Genomic DNA, 16,797 nt, shown 5'->3' with positions numbered 1-16,797 from the left:
TACGAGTAAGCATGTAGCTCCTAAAAAGCTATATCCCTCAATGTCTTCGTCAAATTCTAGAGATCTCCCCCAAGTCTTTTTTACCGCTTTTAAAAGCTTCCAACTTGAAGCAATTTATACTTCTGCTGAAGAATTGGTTGGTCTAGATTACTTAAAAAAGACAGTATTTGAATCTTTAATTTAGATCATTCATAAAGACATGTGCGCTTATAAGATACTAAGTTTTTTTAAGAATTCAGTTACGAATGGAATCCCTCAGAAGATTTTTGAGTTACTACCAGAAACTTCAACCTAGCGGACGCCTTATTTTTAAATTATTTCTACGAAATAAGGCTTTCCAAACATAAAACCTAAGTTTTTTGACTCGGCCAAATTTGATAACCCAAAATCTAGCTTATAAGCTTAATGTGGTTTAAAAAACAAAAAAAAAAAAAATTACAACTCAACAAAGATAGCCTTAATTTTTTACTGAGAGCTACCAAAATGCAGCTGGTTATTATATAAAAACTCCATTAAAGAGCAAATTTCCTTAAGTAACAACAACTACTTTTAATTAAACAAAATTTGATAACCTTAGAGCAGAGGTTCTAAAGCTCTACCTACAGTTAATAAACTTTAAAAGCTCCCAACTATCAATATACTTGTTCAAAAACTTGTCATTAAAAATTTAATCACAGCTTTCATTGAACTAAGTTCAACAAAAGCTTTAAAAGAAATCTAAAAAGAAAGAAAAAGAAAGATTTTTAGTTAAAATAGCTTTAGTGCGGTTTCTAAGTGAATTTATCTCGCAACAAAGCTGGGGCCTTTGATTTTTGAAAGCTACATAATTTCGAAATGTATAAAGCTCAAAAAAAAAAGAAAAGAAATGTTCAGATCTACCTGCTACATTGACTGAATAAAATTTGAACACCAGAATGAGCTACCCCAACGACTTTGAAAGCTCCTTTTCTTAGTGAAATTCAAAATTTTAAAACGCGTAAATAAAAAGCTTTAAATAATCAAGCTAAACTATAAAATTATGGTAGTAGAGCTTTAAAACCAAGTTTAAATTCAGTCTTAAAGATCTCTTGAAACTATTTCTGGGAGGTACTATGTAAACTATAAAGTAACTATTGAAGACATAACAATTTTAATTAGAGCTTAACTTTCCCCCCCCCCTGAGAGCTACCTAAATTAACTGAACTTTATAAGCTTCCTAAATTTTTTTGTAGTAAGCTAAAAACAAGGTGATTACCAACCGTTTGAACAGTTTCTATAAATTTTTGGAATTTGACAATGAAAAAATTAGGATAGAACTGTTATAGAACCTTTACCTTGCATACCCTAAGCTGACCTTAATTTTTTTGTTTAAGAGCTCAAAACTCAAAAACTCAAAACTAGAAAATAAGTATTCCATTTATTTTGACTAGACCACAATTTTTCACCAGTAATCTAAACCATACTTTGAAAAGCTACAAGAATTTTAGCAATCGACAAATTTGCTTGAAAAGAAGAATTTACTGAATCGGAAGATTCATTTTTCTTTTTGACACCTACAAGAATTTAGATTCCATATAATAGTAAAATGCCAAAAATTTCAGTTAGGCCAGAATTGTTTTAAGAATTACAAAATACAGCTTCTAATCCAAATTATCTGAGAGTGATACGCCCTAACTTCTTTTTGGGTGCCCAATAAAGTTAAATATTTTAAAAAAACTTAAAATTTAGTTATTTTTTTATAGAGAGGGAGAGAGAGAGAGCTCAAAATATAGTTTCTATTGCAAGTTTTATTATTTAATAAATTTTACCCATGATAGCTCCTAAATTCAGTTTAACTTATAACATTGGAAAAAACTCAAAATTATCTTTTGAGGTTTGGTTTAATGAGCTAAAAAAATGGAAAACTGATTAGAAAAAATTTTCTTTTTTGTACTTACTATGAATAGCATCAGACATTTCATGTAATTCTCTTTTTACTGGCGAAATAGTCAAAGCTCGGTGGTTGACAACCAAGGATGGCACGATACGATGATGCATTCTCCTCTTCTTGATTTTTTTGGTTTTTTTTTTCCTTTTCTTCTTTTTTCAGCCGGTGTGCTTGATTTTTTTTGGCGGGCAATATTTACCCACCCAAAAAGTCTCTTCTATAACAAACCCCCACCTCCAATTAAAAAAAAAAAAAAAAAAAATACAGCCTTTTTTGCAGTTTTTTTGACGGGGAAAATCACTAATTTTTTTTTTTTTTGGAGGGAAAAACACTAAACAATTATTACTTTAAAATAAAATAAAAAAAAGAAAAAATAGAACTATCTTTAAAAAAACATTTATTTATATACATTAATTTATATATTTACACACACCGATCGAAATTCACCGGCTTACTGAAGGCAGTCTTGAAAACCAGACACAACGCTAGTGGTGGGGGAAACCTATTTTGAGGGGCGGTAAAGTGGGGATTTTACACTCCAACACTGACTGTATCTCCCCCTTCGGAGGGGCAGGTGAGGTGGGGAGAGATCTTAAAAAAAAAAAGTATATATTTAGCAATATATAAACTACATGTAGGCCTATCATTGATTATTTTTTTTTTTTACTTATTCTTACAAACCCTGGACTGACATGCTTCTAAAGTGTTATTCTAGTCAGTGCAATGTACTATATCTCCCACCTGTATTAATATTAATTGGAATTGCAATTCATTGCCTGTAATCTGAGATACAAAGTCAGTGCAATGTACGGTAGAGTCAGTAACTGTAATATTCCCACAAAATCGTGATTTTGCAGTAATAAAACAAAATAATACTAATCATACTTTACAAAATTAACATTTATTTACAAATTAAGCTAATCTATATACGAGGTCTGTAAATTAAGTAATGAGACTGATTTTTTTATTCAAAAAGAATTACAATTCTATATTGTCACCTTTCAAAATAACTTCCTTCTGAAGCCACACAGCGCTGGAGACGTTTCTTCCTACTCCTCATAGCAGTGTTCGAACTCCCGATACTGGAATAGCCTTCAGCTCGTTGGTTGAATGTTTTCGACTGTCCCCAAAATGAGTACCCTTGAGGTGATTTTTTCAACTTCGGGAAGAGAATAAAAAGTCACAAGGCCTCAAGTCAGGCGAATAAGGAAGCTGGAGGAGCCACAGGAATGTTTTTTTGGGAACCATTTTTGCGCAGAGTTTTGCTCATGGGGTCAAAAATTTTGATAAACGGTGGTGTGAGTCAAATTTAACTCTTCTCCGATCATTCTGACTATCAACCGGCGATCTGAACGCACATGATCCCGGATTCTGTTGACATTTTCATCGGTTCCTTGAAGATGAAGGGCCTTCCGCTTTGTGGTTCATCTTCAATCGACTCCTCTTTCTTTCTGAAAATGCCCTAAACCACCGAAAAAACCTGGGCTCTTGACCAAAAACCGTAGGACTGCTGAAGTTTAGCAAAAGAGTTTCCGTTGCACTGTGCCTAAGTCTGAAGCCCAACTCATTTTGGGACAGTCGAAAACATTCAAACGGCTATTCCAGTATCGGGAGTTCGAGCACTGCTATGAGGAGTGGAAGAAACGTCTCCAGCGCTGTTTGGCTTCAGAAGGAAGTTATTTTGAAAGTGACAATATAGAATTGTAATTCTTTTTGAATAAAAAATTTTTAAAAACTAGTCTCATTACTTAATTTACAGACCTCGCATTTTACGAATTTTTTTCTTTTTTTTTTAATGATTCAAGACGCGTCAACAACTAAGGTCATCGGCTCCCGAAACTTTTTTTTCAGTGCACTGCCGGCCTCCGGACAGTGTTCTCACGTTACAGACAACACTGTCCATCATTACCATACAGTGAGCTGTAAGAAGCTCCAATGAAGAGAAAATCTAAGGGCCAGCAGCTGGATTCGAACCCGGGATCTCTGCGTGGGAATCCAGTACACAATTTATAATTTTTCGTTTTTTTGAACAGTTGAGCATTTGAATGTAGCCAAATGTGTTCAAATAGTTTCAAATTCGGTCATTAATTCAAACGAATTATGTTTAGTCAGTAAATTAAATTGTAACCATTTATTTATTTAATATTTAATACTTGCTGGGACTCTTTGATCGATCATGCCTTCTTAAATACCAAAAGCTAGAAAACAGACAGTACTTCATATTGTTAGTAAATTTGTTTTAAGCAAATTCTAATAATTAAGTCTTTTATTCTTTGTAAAACAGAATAAAATGTAATGTTTGTAATGCATTTAAAGTAAAATAGATGAAGCCAATTTGGTTTCTTATCTTTTTGATTACTACAGGGATATTTGTCAAAATTAAATAAAAACAGCAACTCCATCTTTACGCCAAAGTTTCCACAAAATTTATAGCCTTCCTCCAGGGCATTGTTGTGTAAGTTGGTTGAGTTACAGACAAAACTATACAATTTATCGCTAGTTTTAAAATATTAATAGTTTACAGTCACTAAAATCTATATATATAAAAATGAATGTGTGTCTGTTTGTTTGTTTGTACTCGATAGATTCAAAAACCATACATCCAATCGCCGTGAAAATTTGGGAAATTATTAGGTATATCCCCGGGAAGGTTTTTGCAATTTTTTTTTTAAAATCAGAGTTGGGGTTCTAGGTGCACCCGAATAAATATCCCAAAAATATCAAAATAACATTTAATTAGTAATATTTGTTGAAAGTGTAACCATGAAAACCATGAAAAACAGTTTTTTTGCAATTATTAATACGAGAATAAATTATACCGAGGATGGTGGAAAATCCATTAAACTAAAAGAACTCAACAATACTATTGACGTTGATAATCGTTGGGTAGTACCATATTCTCCATTACTACTAAAAACGTATCATGCTGAGTACTGCAATTCAGTGAAAGCTAGAAAATATATTTGCAAATATGTGAACAAAGTAAGCGATATGGCATTGTTTGGGGTGGAAAATACAACTGCATCTAACGATGTAGTCACCCAATATCAACTGGGACGCTTCATAAGTAGCAATGAGGCTGTATGGCGTATTACCTGTATATCATTTTCCATTCATGAACGATATTCAACGGTTGTTCATTTAGCAGTACATCTTGAAAATGGACAGCGTGTGTATTTTACATCAGAAAATGTACGTGCAAGAGCAATGTCACCACCGCCAACAACATTAACTGAATTTTTCACATTATGTAGAAATGATACCTTTGCAAGGACACTACTGTACTCTGAAGTAGGGGTAATTTTATTGTTAATTTTCATTTCGATGTATTGTATACATTTTGGTCATTAATAAATTATGTTTGAGGTATCAAAACTGCCTTTTTGTTCAAACACAGCAACGTGTGAACGGGTACAGCTAGTATATTTTAAAATACAATATAATCAATGTGAAAAGCAATCAAATTCGGTCTTTGTAAAATCAATGTCAAAAATTTGGGAAATATTTAAATCTTATCAGGACAGCGTTACTATTGACTACTCTAGGATTGACTGCTATCCTAAATCACACATAAGTATTTCAAATACGAGTTCAGAGATAGGATTTTAATTAAGTTGAAAACATTTCGCAACAATTAAAATTTCAGTTGTAGAAAAGAATACAGCTTGTGTTTCAACGAAGAATAAAACTAAATAAGCATTATTTTTGTTTAGTAAAAATTTAATGTATTCAATGTCTAAACGTTTAAAAAGTGTAATTAAGCAAAAAAGGGGGTGGCTTACATAATATTATTGGATGCGCAAATTAAAAAAAAAAATAATTTTTCCATTAAATTTATAATTTTTGTTATAAATTTGCAATTTTAATTTGTCTGTAAAATGTTTAATAAAAAACATTTTTCTGATTTCTATAAAATTTTAAAACTCATTCAACCATTATTAGCTCAATTTATAAAAATAGGTTTTTATATTTCTAAATAGTCTTTTTCACCTAAAACCATTAATTATAAAAGCTATTTATATAATTTATGTGGATGTAAGATCGTTAATGAATTTATTGTTGGATTTAACCTCTCCAAGTTAGTATAAAGTACGGATCTAACAAAAGTACAAAAATTCTTGTAGTGTTATTTGAGTACAATGGCAATCTAGACAATATTAAGTAGGTAACTTTTAACCTCTATAGAATAACTTCAGTAACAGGATCTACCATATTAAAGTAATATTAAAAAATAAATCTCTGAAGCTGGATTGAAAAAGCCACTGCTTACTATATAAAGATTTACCAAATTATCATATAAAACAGAAAGCTACAAGCATGCTTTCAATGTGACCTATAATAGTATAACATTTGTGTTGCTTAAATAATGTTTAATTTACTGTACATGTCTTTTTAAGGTTCTTTCATCTATAAGAACTAATGAAACCATAACAGCTTCTAAAGTACAGGACAAAAACCTCATAAGTTTCGTTGTTGCGAATATTTTCAAGTGATATAATGCATCTGTATCTGTTCGATACTAACTACGAGGGTCGTTTGAAAAGTCCGTGCAAAGTCAGAGAGATAGCACCACTGGCGCGTATCGAGGTTATGTTTAGTTAGTAGCATCTCTTGGAAGAACACACACCAAGTTTCAGCCAGATCGGTCTATTTCTTTGTGTTTGGCATTCGTTTGAATCGAGGAAGTCGAGTGATTTTCAAAAAATGGACGAAAAAGAATTTCGTGTGTTGATTAAACACTACTTTATGAAAGGCAAAACGCCTCAGGAGACTAAAGAGAAGCTTGATAAACATTATGGTGACTCTGCACCTTCGATTAGAACAGTTTATAAGTGGTTTCAAAATTTTCGGAGTGGCCATAAGGGCACAAGTGACGCTGAACGTTCTGGACGCCCTGTTGAGGTTACTACTCCGAAATCATTGATAAAATCCATGATATGGTGATGGATGACAGAAGAGTGAAGGTGCGTGAGATTGCTAGTGCTGTAGGCATCTCGAATGAACGGGTACATAATATTTTGCATAAAGATTTGGACATGACAAAGCTATCCGCAAGATGGGTGCCGCGATTGCTCACGCTTGACCAAAAACGAAATCGTGTGAAGTGTTGCAAGGACGGTTTGCAGCTGTTCCAGAAGAATCCGCAGGACTTTAAGCGTCGTTTCGTCACTGTGGATGAAACATGGATACATCACTACACTCCTGAGACCAAAGAACAATCTAAACAATGGGTTACCAAGGGGGAATCTGCGCCAAAAAAGGCGAAGACCGTTCCTTCGGCCGGAAAGATTATGGCGACTGTCTTTTGGGATTCGCAAGGAATAATCCTGATCGACTATCTGGAAAAGGGTAAAACTATTACAGGTGCATATTATTCATCGTTATTGGACCGTTTGAAAACCGAGCTGCAAGAAAAACGCCCACGATTGGCCCACAAAAAAGTCCTTTTCCATCACGACAACGCACCTCAGCAGTTGTGGTCGCAAAATTAATGGAAATAGGGTTCCAACTCGTTTCACATCCCCCCTATTCTTCAGACTTGGCTCCCTCGGACTACTATTTCTTCCCCAATATGAAGAAATGGCTGGCGGGAAAAAGATTTTATTCAAACGAGGAGGTGATTGCAGAAACGAATGGCTATTTTTCAGACTTGGACAAATCCTATTATTCAGAAGGGATCAACAAACTAGAGCAGCGTTGGACGAAGTGTATAAGCCTAAAAGGAGACTATGTTGAAAAATAAAAAAGGTTTACCCCAAAAAATTAAGTAGTTTTTATTTTTGCACGGACTTTTCAAACGACCCTCGTATTGCATAGGAAATCTCTTGCCTTCGGCTTGTCTGGTGTGTGAAAAAGTGTTTTATTTCCAAATTAGTTTGTGAGATTGTTTGTATTAAGAAAGTCTGTCGTATCTGTTAGCATAACTTGAAAAAACAGGCCAAAAATAAAACCGCTGAAAATGTAAATTTTATGGTTAGTTTAGGATGCTCTCCATCTGATCCAATTTTAGCTAAATTTAGCTAAAATGTGCTTTTAGTTTAATGTAATGTAAATTATAAATAGGAATAAAATCTATAACCGAAATTCCAGAAGTTTTAAAAAAAAAAACGGTTGCCCACAATTTAGGATTTTCTGTTTTTTTCCCTCAAAAAAAAAATAACTTCAACTATTTAAACAAAAAAAAAGTTGAATGCAAAAGCAGTCATGCAATTTTTTTTTTTCGCCTGGTAGTTGTTTTGGATATGGTACATTTCTGAGGTTCTTCAATTTGTATGTCTCTAAGTGTGTATGTATGTGTTTTTGCTTTGTGTGCTCGCGTGTCCTCTGTACTTTAGTGAGGGAGATGTGGTTAGTAAGGGGCGTGGCTGGACGCAAAAAAAAAAAAAATTGTAGTGGGAGATGTTGGCCACGCCTACTTGTACAGTTGCTATTGGCTGGACCAATCCCTACCAATACAGATCCAGTCTAAAACTCCCTCATACTTAGCTAGTCTGTGTAAATTGGTGTTCGCGCGCGCGCGCGCGCGTGTGTGTGTGTGTGTATACACACACATATATATATATATATATATATATATGTATGTGTAAAGCTATCTAATCAACACCATATAGCTCTGTGCTCTGTTGTATTAGTGTGAGTTGAATGGGTTTAGAGGACGAAACAACAAAATGTAAACCCACAGGCCGTTGTAACATATCGACCCCCCCCCCCCCAAAAAAAAAACCAGGCTCAATTTTTTTTGTAAAAAGAAAAACGAAAATTTGCGATTTCCGGTATAACAGATTTGGTTATGTTCATATTCTGAGTTCTCTCATTTCTAGATTCTCCAATCTCTACTAGTTAATAAAGTAACAAGATTTCCTGAACTCAAACCCTGGGATGGACTAATTAGATGGATAGGAATGGACTAAGACCACCTTAACCTTATTGAACTGTACATAGCTTTTATGACGTCACAAAGTGAGGCCGGCCAAGACCAGAAGGATTTTATTTGAGGTGTAGTTACTATATAAAATTTCTTACTCAATTACGCATAATTCTAAACTTTTATAAAATGCTAATGCTATAAAAAAAAATTTATAAAATAATAAAATAATTTTTAAGTTTTATAGTAAGGTGAACGGGAATAAATGAGATGAACCACTATAAAAGTGAAAAGGAAAATTAAAGACATTTTAAATGTAAATCGCATTACAAATAAATGTAAATTAAACAACCTTAATGTGAGTAGTTAATACGCATAACAAATAACAAGTAAATAGTATTTACAAGTACAAACAACTAACTAACTTGTAAATAACAAATTAAACACTTTAAATAACTTAATGTTTATTATTTTAATTCATGTAACACCTATCAAATAACTAATATTCAGAAGTACAAACAACTAACTATAAATAACATATAAAACAATCAAAATAACATTATTTTCACCTATTTATTTGTTCTAGACAAAAATGAACTCTTTACATAACATTTCTGAGACCGAAATTTCAAATTTAATCTTTGATTTTAAACGAAAAACAGATAGTGTTACTAGCATTTTACCATAAGTAAGTAATCGCTTATTTTTTCAGACGGGGGCTTAACGTCCAACTACCAAATTAGGTGTCGTGGACGGAGGCGACTAGCAAACTATACTTTACTGTAAATTTCTTATATTAACCATTAAATAAAATCCTTGGCCTAAAGACCGGGGAATCGAACCCAGTACCACAATACATATTAGCTTCGCAGGTCTCGCCTCTAACCGCTCGGCTACCGTGGCGAGGTTACATTTTACCATAATGTAATTAGGTATTGGATAAAATGGCGATTTCATTCTTTTCTAGTAATATTATAAATAATGCTAAACATAATTCCTATCATAGGATATCTAACTTTTCTCGCAATTGATGTATAACAAGTTTCTTTTAAAATATTACATCTAACGGCGATCTTATTTATTCAAATGATTCACCTTAATTGTGTTATTGTGATCTTAAATAGCTCATAAAAGATTTGAAATTTTGTCCAATTTTTTAGAGAATCATATTACTGCCTTGAATTTAAAGTTTAATAAAGGCAAGCAGTCAGGGCCGATCAAGTGATTGTCAAGTGTTTTTAAAAATACCGTCGGTTTTCTAGTATTTAGGTTCAAAATATTTTCTGAAATCTAGGTAATTTTGAACAGAATTTTAGATAATTAATATTGAATTCATCAAACTGCTATTTGCCAGAAAAAAATTTAAATTTTGAGATGTTGTTGAATTAGATAGGATTGCATTTTCTGAACCAACCGTTTGGTTTGAAATTTGGAGAACCAGTACATAGAAATTATGAAAAAATGTAAAAACCAGCTGAACCCCATCTAAGGAGTCACCGTATTCTTCTAAACTTCCCTTCTTTGATAGTTTTAGCACTACTGATTGTGCTTCATCAACTTATGGTCATTAGGATCGACGATACAAAACTCTCACTTGAGGATAGAAGTTACCTCATTTTATCACACTCGAGCATCTTGGACATTAGAACGTTTCTACGCCCCAATTGCCACTCCCATAACACTTAGTTCTATATTCTCTACTTAACTGCATTTCTTTCTCAGAACTGGACGGTTGCTAGAAACAAGTTGGTCGTCATCGTGGTCAACTACAGTAATATTCATGCATGGTCATGCATGAGGTTGCGGTATGGAACCCTCTGAGCCACCTCCAAAAATAAAAAAATGTGCAAAGAAAAGTAATTTTATCAAATTACAGTCGAACTTCTTATTAACGGACACTGGCGAGGGAAAGCAAAGTGGCCGCTGTTTGGAGGTGGTCGTTAGAAGGAGGTAGGCAAGTTTCATGATGATAAAAATATGGGTTTTTTTTTCCAAACCTCTATTTAAAAATTGTTTATTATTAATAGATTTAAAAACGTACATAATTGCATAATTATTTAGCTATATGATATGCATCAAGTTTTTCTTAATTATCCAAAAAATTTATCAAAAAACTACATATTATTGACTTAATTAATAATTTTTATAATAATCATCACATTTATTTATAACAATAATAATTTATGGTAAAATTATCATCATACTAAAAAATAATATTTTATTTAAAACATTTCTCTGAAAATTATCATCAAAAAATCATAAATACAAATAGCAATATAAATTTACATTGCATTTTTTATCCACATTTAACTTTTTTCATTACTTTATGGACGGTAAATTTTTGCTAAACTCAATGGACAGACGCACTTTTACTGTATCACTTCTCAACATTTGCAAGCCGTTTTGTTTTTTCAACGCGTAGAATTCCATCTCGGTCCTTCAAAATATTGGCTTAATCTGCATTTTTCCAACTCCAAACCTAATTGTACATAATTAACCTTTTTGTTAGAAATTATGCAAACTCATAAAATAATTGAATTTCTTAGAAAATAGGTGTGACAAGGAGCATTATCGTGATGCAACACCCACTTGCTCTTGATATTTGGTCTCACACGAATGACCCTTTTTCGTAGTTTTTTCAAGAACCACTCGGTAAAAGTGTTGATTGACCGTTTGACCTTGAGGTCAATCACTCTTTGTAGACGATTCCGTGGATATCTAAAAAAACAAATCAGCAAGCAATTGATCTTCGACTTCGCCATCCTTGCTTTTTTGGGCCTTGGAGAGGTTGAAGTATGGCCACTCCATGCTCTGGCGCTTGGTTTCTGGGTCGTACTCAAACACCCAAGACTCGTCACCAGCAACTGGGGGCTGAAAAATCACCTCAAGGAAACTCATTTTGGGACAGTCGAAAACATTCAACCGACCAGCTGAAGACTATTCCAGTATCGGGAGCACTGCTATGAGGAGTGGAAGAAACGTTTCCAGCGCTGTGTGGCTTCAGAAGGAAGTTATTTTGAAGGTTACAATATAGAATTGTAATTCTTTTTGAATAAAAAAATCAGTCTCATTACTTAATTTACAGACCTCGTATAAAAATGCAACTAAAGTTTTGAAGTTATACATTTTGATTGACTATTAGTGACCAGCTTAATGTGAAAGTCTTACGTAGATGGTAGATGGGTACATTGTACAGACGTAGCATGTTAAAGCCCTATTGTGAAAAAAACAAAAACAAAATGGGCGATTTTTTCTTATCCTTTTTTTTTTGGCAACGAAAGATGAGAGAAGAGGGTTGATACTTTATTGCAGAATCAGCCAGCAGGAGGAGGAAGGGTAAAGTACCGAGCTTAGTCCTTATAAAATGCAAGCTTTAGGCTGTATTAAAAATTAAAGGGCCTTAAAACCTTTTGCCATACTGAGAGTTCACATCCTATCTTAGGGGAAAGCGTTACTAGCCCTAATCTTGAAGAAAGCCCAGGGAGTTAAGAGTAAGGGAGTGAAACAAGGGTGAATTCCAACCCCTCCGGTTAGTTTTACCACTGTAGAATCTCACCCTCAAGTAAGCAAAGGAAGAGACCGTAGAGAGGGAAAATGACAAGTCACGGGGTACCACCAAGTCGGCCATTACAAATTACGCTAAAAACTCACCTTATAAGTCAGCAACGAAACATATTTCCAATTTAGAGTATAGCTAGCTCTAAGTGGAGTCGCTGTATTCGAGCTGTGAGTGGTTACTCATCAAAACTCAACTAAGAAACACAATCATTCTGGAAAGGAGCTGCATCTGGTTACTCTTTTAACACTACCACGACCGGTCCATTGACCGTTTTTTAAATTTGGTTTAAATTTTCTAGTTACCGCGTTATCTTACCGCCATTAAACTTCACGACTTTTCCTAAAATATGTATACAATTGTTTTTTTAATATTCACTTCTTTTCCTAATATTTGATTTTTGAGAAAAATTTGTAGTCCGCCTTAACTACCGCCACCGGTCATTTCACCGGCTGAGAATATTTTCATTTTATTTACTTATTTTAATATTTTATTTTATTAATTTATTATACTTTGTAACAGAATTCTCTCGAAAACTCAATTTGATAAGGCATTTATCGGATTATTGTTTGCATGTGGTGCATATGAGGCGAAAAATGTACGATATTGCCCTTTTCTATGGAACAAAAAATAGGGTCGAGCATTCTTCTCAAACACTATGAGCAGAAATATAAAGACGGAAATTGTGAGGTTTATTCGATTGGATCAAAGAAATCATCGCTTACAAAACCGATAAATTTGCTTTAATTTCTAAATTTTGGAACAAATTCCTAGAGAACTGTCAAAACTGTTCTAACCAAGAGTATATATCTCTTCCAAGGACATTTGTTCCCAACAAAGTCAGTTTATGTTAACACTAAACCTACAGACATTTATGCATGACTATTCCTACCGTGACCGGTCAAATGACCGCACTTTAAAATTACTTAGGATGGAAGATTTGCGAGGAATCGGTCAAATAAAATAACTCGTCTCTTTGCCAACGTTTCGACAAATATATTGTCCTTTTCAGGGCCTGGATATTACAAATACAAAACAATTTACAGAGTCAGTAACATAGAAAAAACAGTAAAAATCAGTAATATAAACATAAACTGTAAAATACAATAATTTTTTTTATAGTTATTAAAACTTAAGTGGCTTTGCGGGTTGGTTGAGTTACAGAAACTAAGAGCCAGAAATGGAGAAGCAGGTATATATATACTGATATAGCGGGACTTACACGGGAATTTTGGTAATTACAATGGGAAAGATACAATAGACTAATTACAACAAAAGAGTAAATACAATAAATATTGGGAAATTTCTTTAAACAACAAAAACCGTTAAACACAAAACACAGGAGAAACCAAATAACCCTTATGCACTAAATAACAAATGACCAAAAGATTAGAAGTAAATTTAAAAAACCCCAGCAATAATTATGTACAGAAGTTAGAGATCTATTTATTTTTTAATGATAAAATTATAGCAGTTGGCTAAATTCGACGTGTCTGTCCTAAAGTTAACTGTGTTGTTTTGTTTCACTATGTGGCACAATTCTAGAAAATTACGTTTGTATTGGTTCTTTTCCCTATCGAGTACTGTCACATTCTGGAAGTCAAAGTTATGTTTATTTTCAATGTGGTGTCTAAGTAGCGCGGTGGAATTGTCGTCTTTTTTAGTCTTACAATCATATTGATGCTGGTACAAGTTTAACAATTTACGGTCACGAAACCAATATATTCATATTTAAAATTACTTAAATTTCTTATTATAGAATGAAGATAATAATTATTTAACAATGAAAAAGGGTAGTTTCTTTGGTTTAAAAATTAATCTCGTAGATTTTACTCTTTTTTGCATCATTTTTTTATAATTATAGGCTTCTCAATTGCAAATTTCCCGCATACGTATTTTTTACAGTTTAAGACAGCATTTTTTAGTCTTATTGGTCTTTGCAGTATCTTATTTGGCCATTTCCCGACCACTTGTTCGTGTACTAATATTTTTCATGCTTTTGCAATGGTAATACCAAGTTTTGCCTTGAAATTTCACTTCCGGTAGTTTTTTTTAAATACAAAATCCATGCATTTATCCCAGGGCTAAGTCTAGGATATTGAAAACTATTTGTTGATGGCCATCTCCGAAGTTTTCCACGGTTATATTTCCTCCACGAGCTGTATACATTTCTGCTAATTTCAGAGCGACCAGCTCCCCAAGCGGAACTATAGGTTCTCTGCTTTCAAGTTTTCCCAAAAAATGGAAAGCCTTTTATTGCATCGAACGCTAGCCAAAATTTGATAACAAATTTTGTCCGGTTTATTTGGCATGTACTGAGTAAAGCTGCATCTTGACTTTGTTGGTTTGTTGGGTCCTTGGAAGAGATATATGCTCTTGGTTACAACAGTTTTGACTGTTCTCTACGAATTTGTTCCAAAATTTAGAAATGAAAGCAAATTTATCGGTTTGTAATCGATGATTTCTTTGATCCAATCGAAAAAAAAAACCTCATAATTTCCGTCTATACATTTCTGCTCATAGTGTTTGAGAAGAATGCTCGTCCTTATTTTTTGTTCCATAGAAAAGGGCAATATCGTACATTTTTTGGCCTCATATGCACCACATGCAAACAATAATCCGATAAATGCATTATCAAATTGAGTTTTCGAGAGAATTCTGTTACAAAAAAATAAATAAATAAAATAAAATATTAAAATAAGTAAATAAAGTGAAAATATTCAGCCGGGCAAATGACCGGTCGCGGTAGGTTTAGTGTTAAGGACTGTCACCAATCTGTGGCCTCGATTCAATTAAATTGTGATTAGTTACTGAGTTCAATATCTTTTTGAAAATGAGAAAATAAATTTAAGACTAGTCTGCATAATAAATAATCTCTAACGCGCCATTGTACTACTAAATCCATGGTCTCAATTCACACATAGCAAAAAAAAATAAATAAATAAGAGAATTTGTAATTATATACAAACATATGCACCCTCATTTTTATCATGTTCACATGCACCGAAACATGCTGTCACATTCTCATGCACGATCGCACACATACACATTCATATGTGCATCGTCCCCCCCCCCTCAAAAAAAAGTTGAACTATCCCTGCATTATTACGATATTGAGTAAGAATTCATCCGAACCAAACCTATATAATGCGACATCACAAATGTTCCCAATATACCAATGGTGATAAGCATTTGTATACATAAAAATACTCCACTTACACACGGGCAAACACACACACACACACACGCACGCGCGCCTACACGCACGTATCGCTTTGATTTATTCATGATTTCACAGACACACATATAAAAACCCTGGTTTTATTCCAGTCAGGGGGAATTCAATTTCCAAATATTTCAGGACAAAAATAATTAAAATCTAGTTCACTGTAGCAGAAATAACCAGTAACTATTTACACTATGACTAACTGAAACGTTAGAATTATTGGTATTTTTCCTAAAAAAAAAAAAAATTGTAAACAAGCGTCAATTTGAAGTAAACTATGACTACGATTTAGTCATATTTGGGCCAACGTGCAGGAATTTGAGTTATCCCTTAATTTATTTAGCATCAATATTTAAATTACAATCTTCAGGCGGGCTTTAACGTCTAACTACCATATTTTAGGTGTCATGGACGGAGCCGATTAGCAAAGTACATTACTGTAAATTTCTTTGATTAAATAAAATCCAAGGTCTAGAGACCGGGAATCGAACCCAGTCGATTCGATATTGCGTAAGAATTCATCCGAACCAAGCCTATATAATGCTACATCGCAAATTTTGGAGTAGGCCACACGCACATGAGGCTAACTCCCCTCTAATTCGATGTACAGCGGCGCAACTCCTAAAACGCGCATCTACATAAAATTCTGAATCGAATGACACCTCTTTCATGAAAATCGGTTCACGCGTTTAGGCGCTACGCAATTTACAAAAAAAGGTAACAACAAGAACAAGAACATTTTCTGAAAAAACTGTTTTTCCTCATTTTTAGCAACTTTTTTTCTCGAAATCTATCAGATCTGGGTTGTTGCAAAAATGGCTATTATCACATTGGTAAAATGTATCTTTTTTTTTTTCTGATAAACAAACTACACAACGTTTGTTAGTTTTCTTCGATGAAGTTGTTTGGATAAGGGTTGGAAAATGTTGACCGGTATCTCTTCAAGGCAATGATAGACATGGTGTATATGTTATTTTCTTTTGTGGTATCTTTATTTTTGATATATTTATTTTTCAAGTATTTTTACCGCTAATATCTGCTTGAAAACGTTAAATGCTCTTGTCTGTTCTTCAAATAGAAAACGTTTGCGTTTTGTAGATCTAATTGCCTCTTCATTGCTGTCGGAAAAACAACCGTTCATTTTTTCTTATTATTTTACCCTGAAACCATATCTGATTACAACTTTTCTTTGACTGCATCCCCAAAATGCAAAGGTCCAGGTGATCCGTGCCTAAGTGAAATGC

At 33.5% G+C, this 16,797-nt stretch overlaps 1 protein-coding gene across 1 annotated transcript in view; it reads right to left on the bottom strand.

Annotated features, from left to right (window-relative positions):
* tup (LIM1_Isl and LIM2_Isl domain-containing protein tup) overlaps positions 1 to 2,357 on the bottom strand; it is a 111,336-nt gene extending 108,979 nt beyond the window's left edge. The window contains exon 1 of the mRNA XM_074142855.1: positions 1,917 to 2,357. Within this exon, the coding sequence (XP_073998956.1) occupies positions 1,917 to 2,016 (100 nt within the window). The 5' untranslated portion in view covers positions 2,017 to 2,357. The remainder of the gene's footprint in view (positions 1 to 1,916) is intronic.
* Positions 2,358 to 16,797: the final 14,440 nt, after the last annotated feature.

This window comes from Rhodnius prolixus, unplaced genomic scaffold (genome assembly GCF_049639745.1).
Source record: "Rhodnius prolixus isolate KJV_2025 unplaced genomic scaffold, Rpr scaffold_12, whole genome shotgun sequence".
NCBI lineage: Eukaryota > Metazoa > Arthropoda > Insecta > Hemiptera > Reduviidae > Rhodnius > Rhodnius prolixus.
The sequence above is the reverse complement of the archived record's forward strand: the minus strand, read 5'-3'. Positions and strand labels throughout refer to the sequence as shown.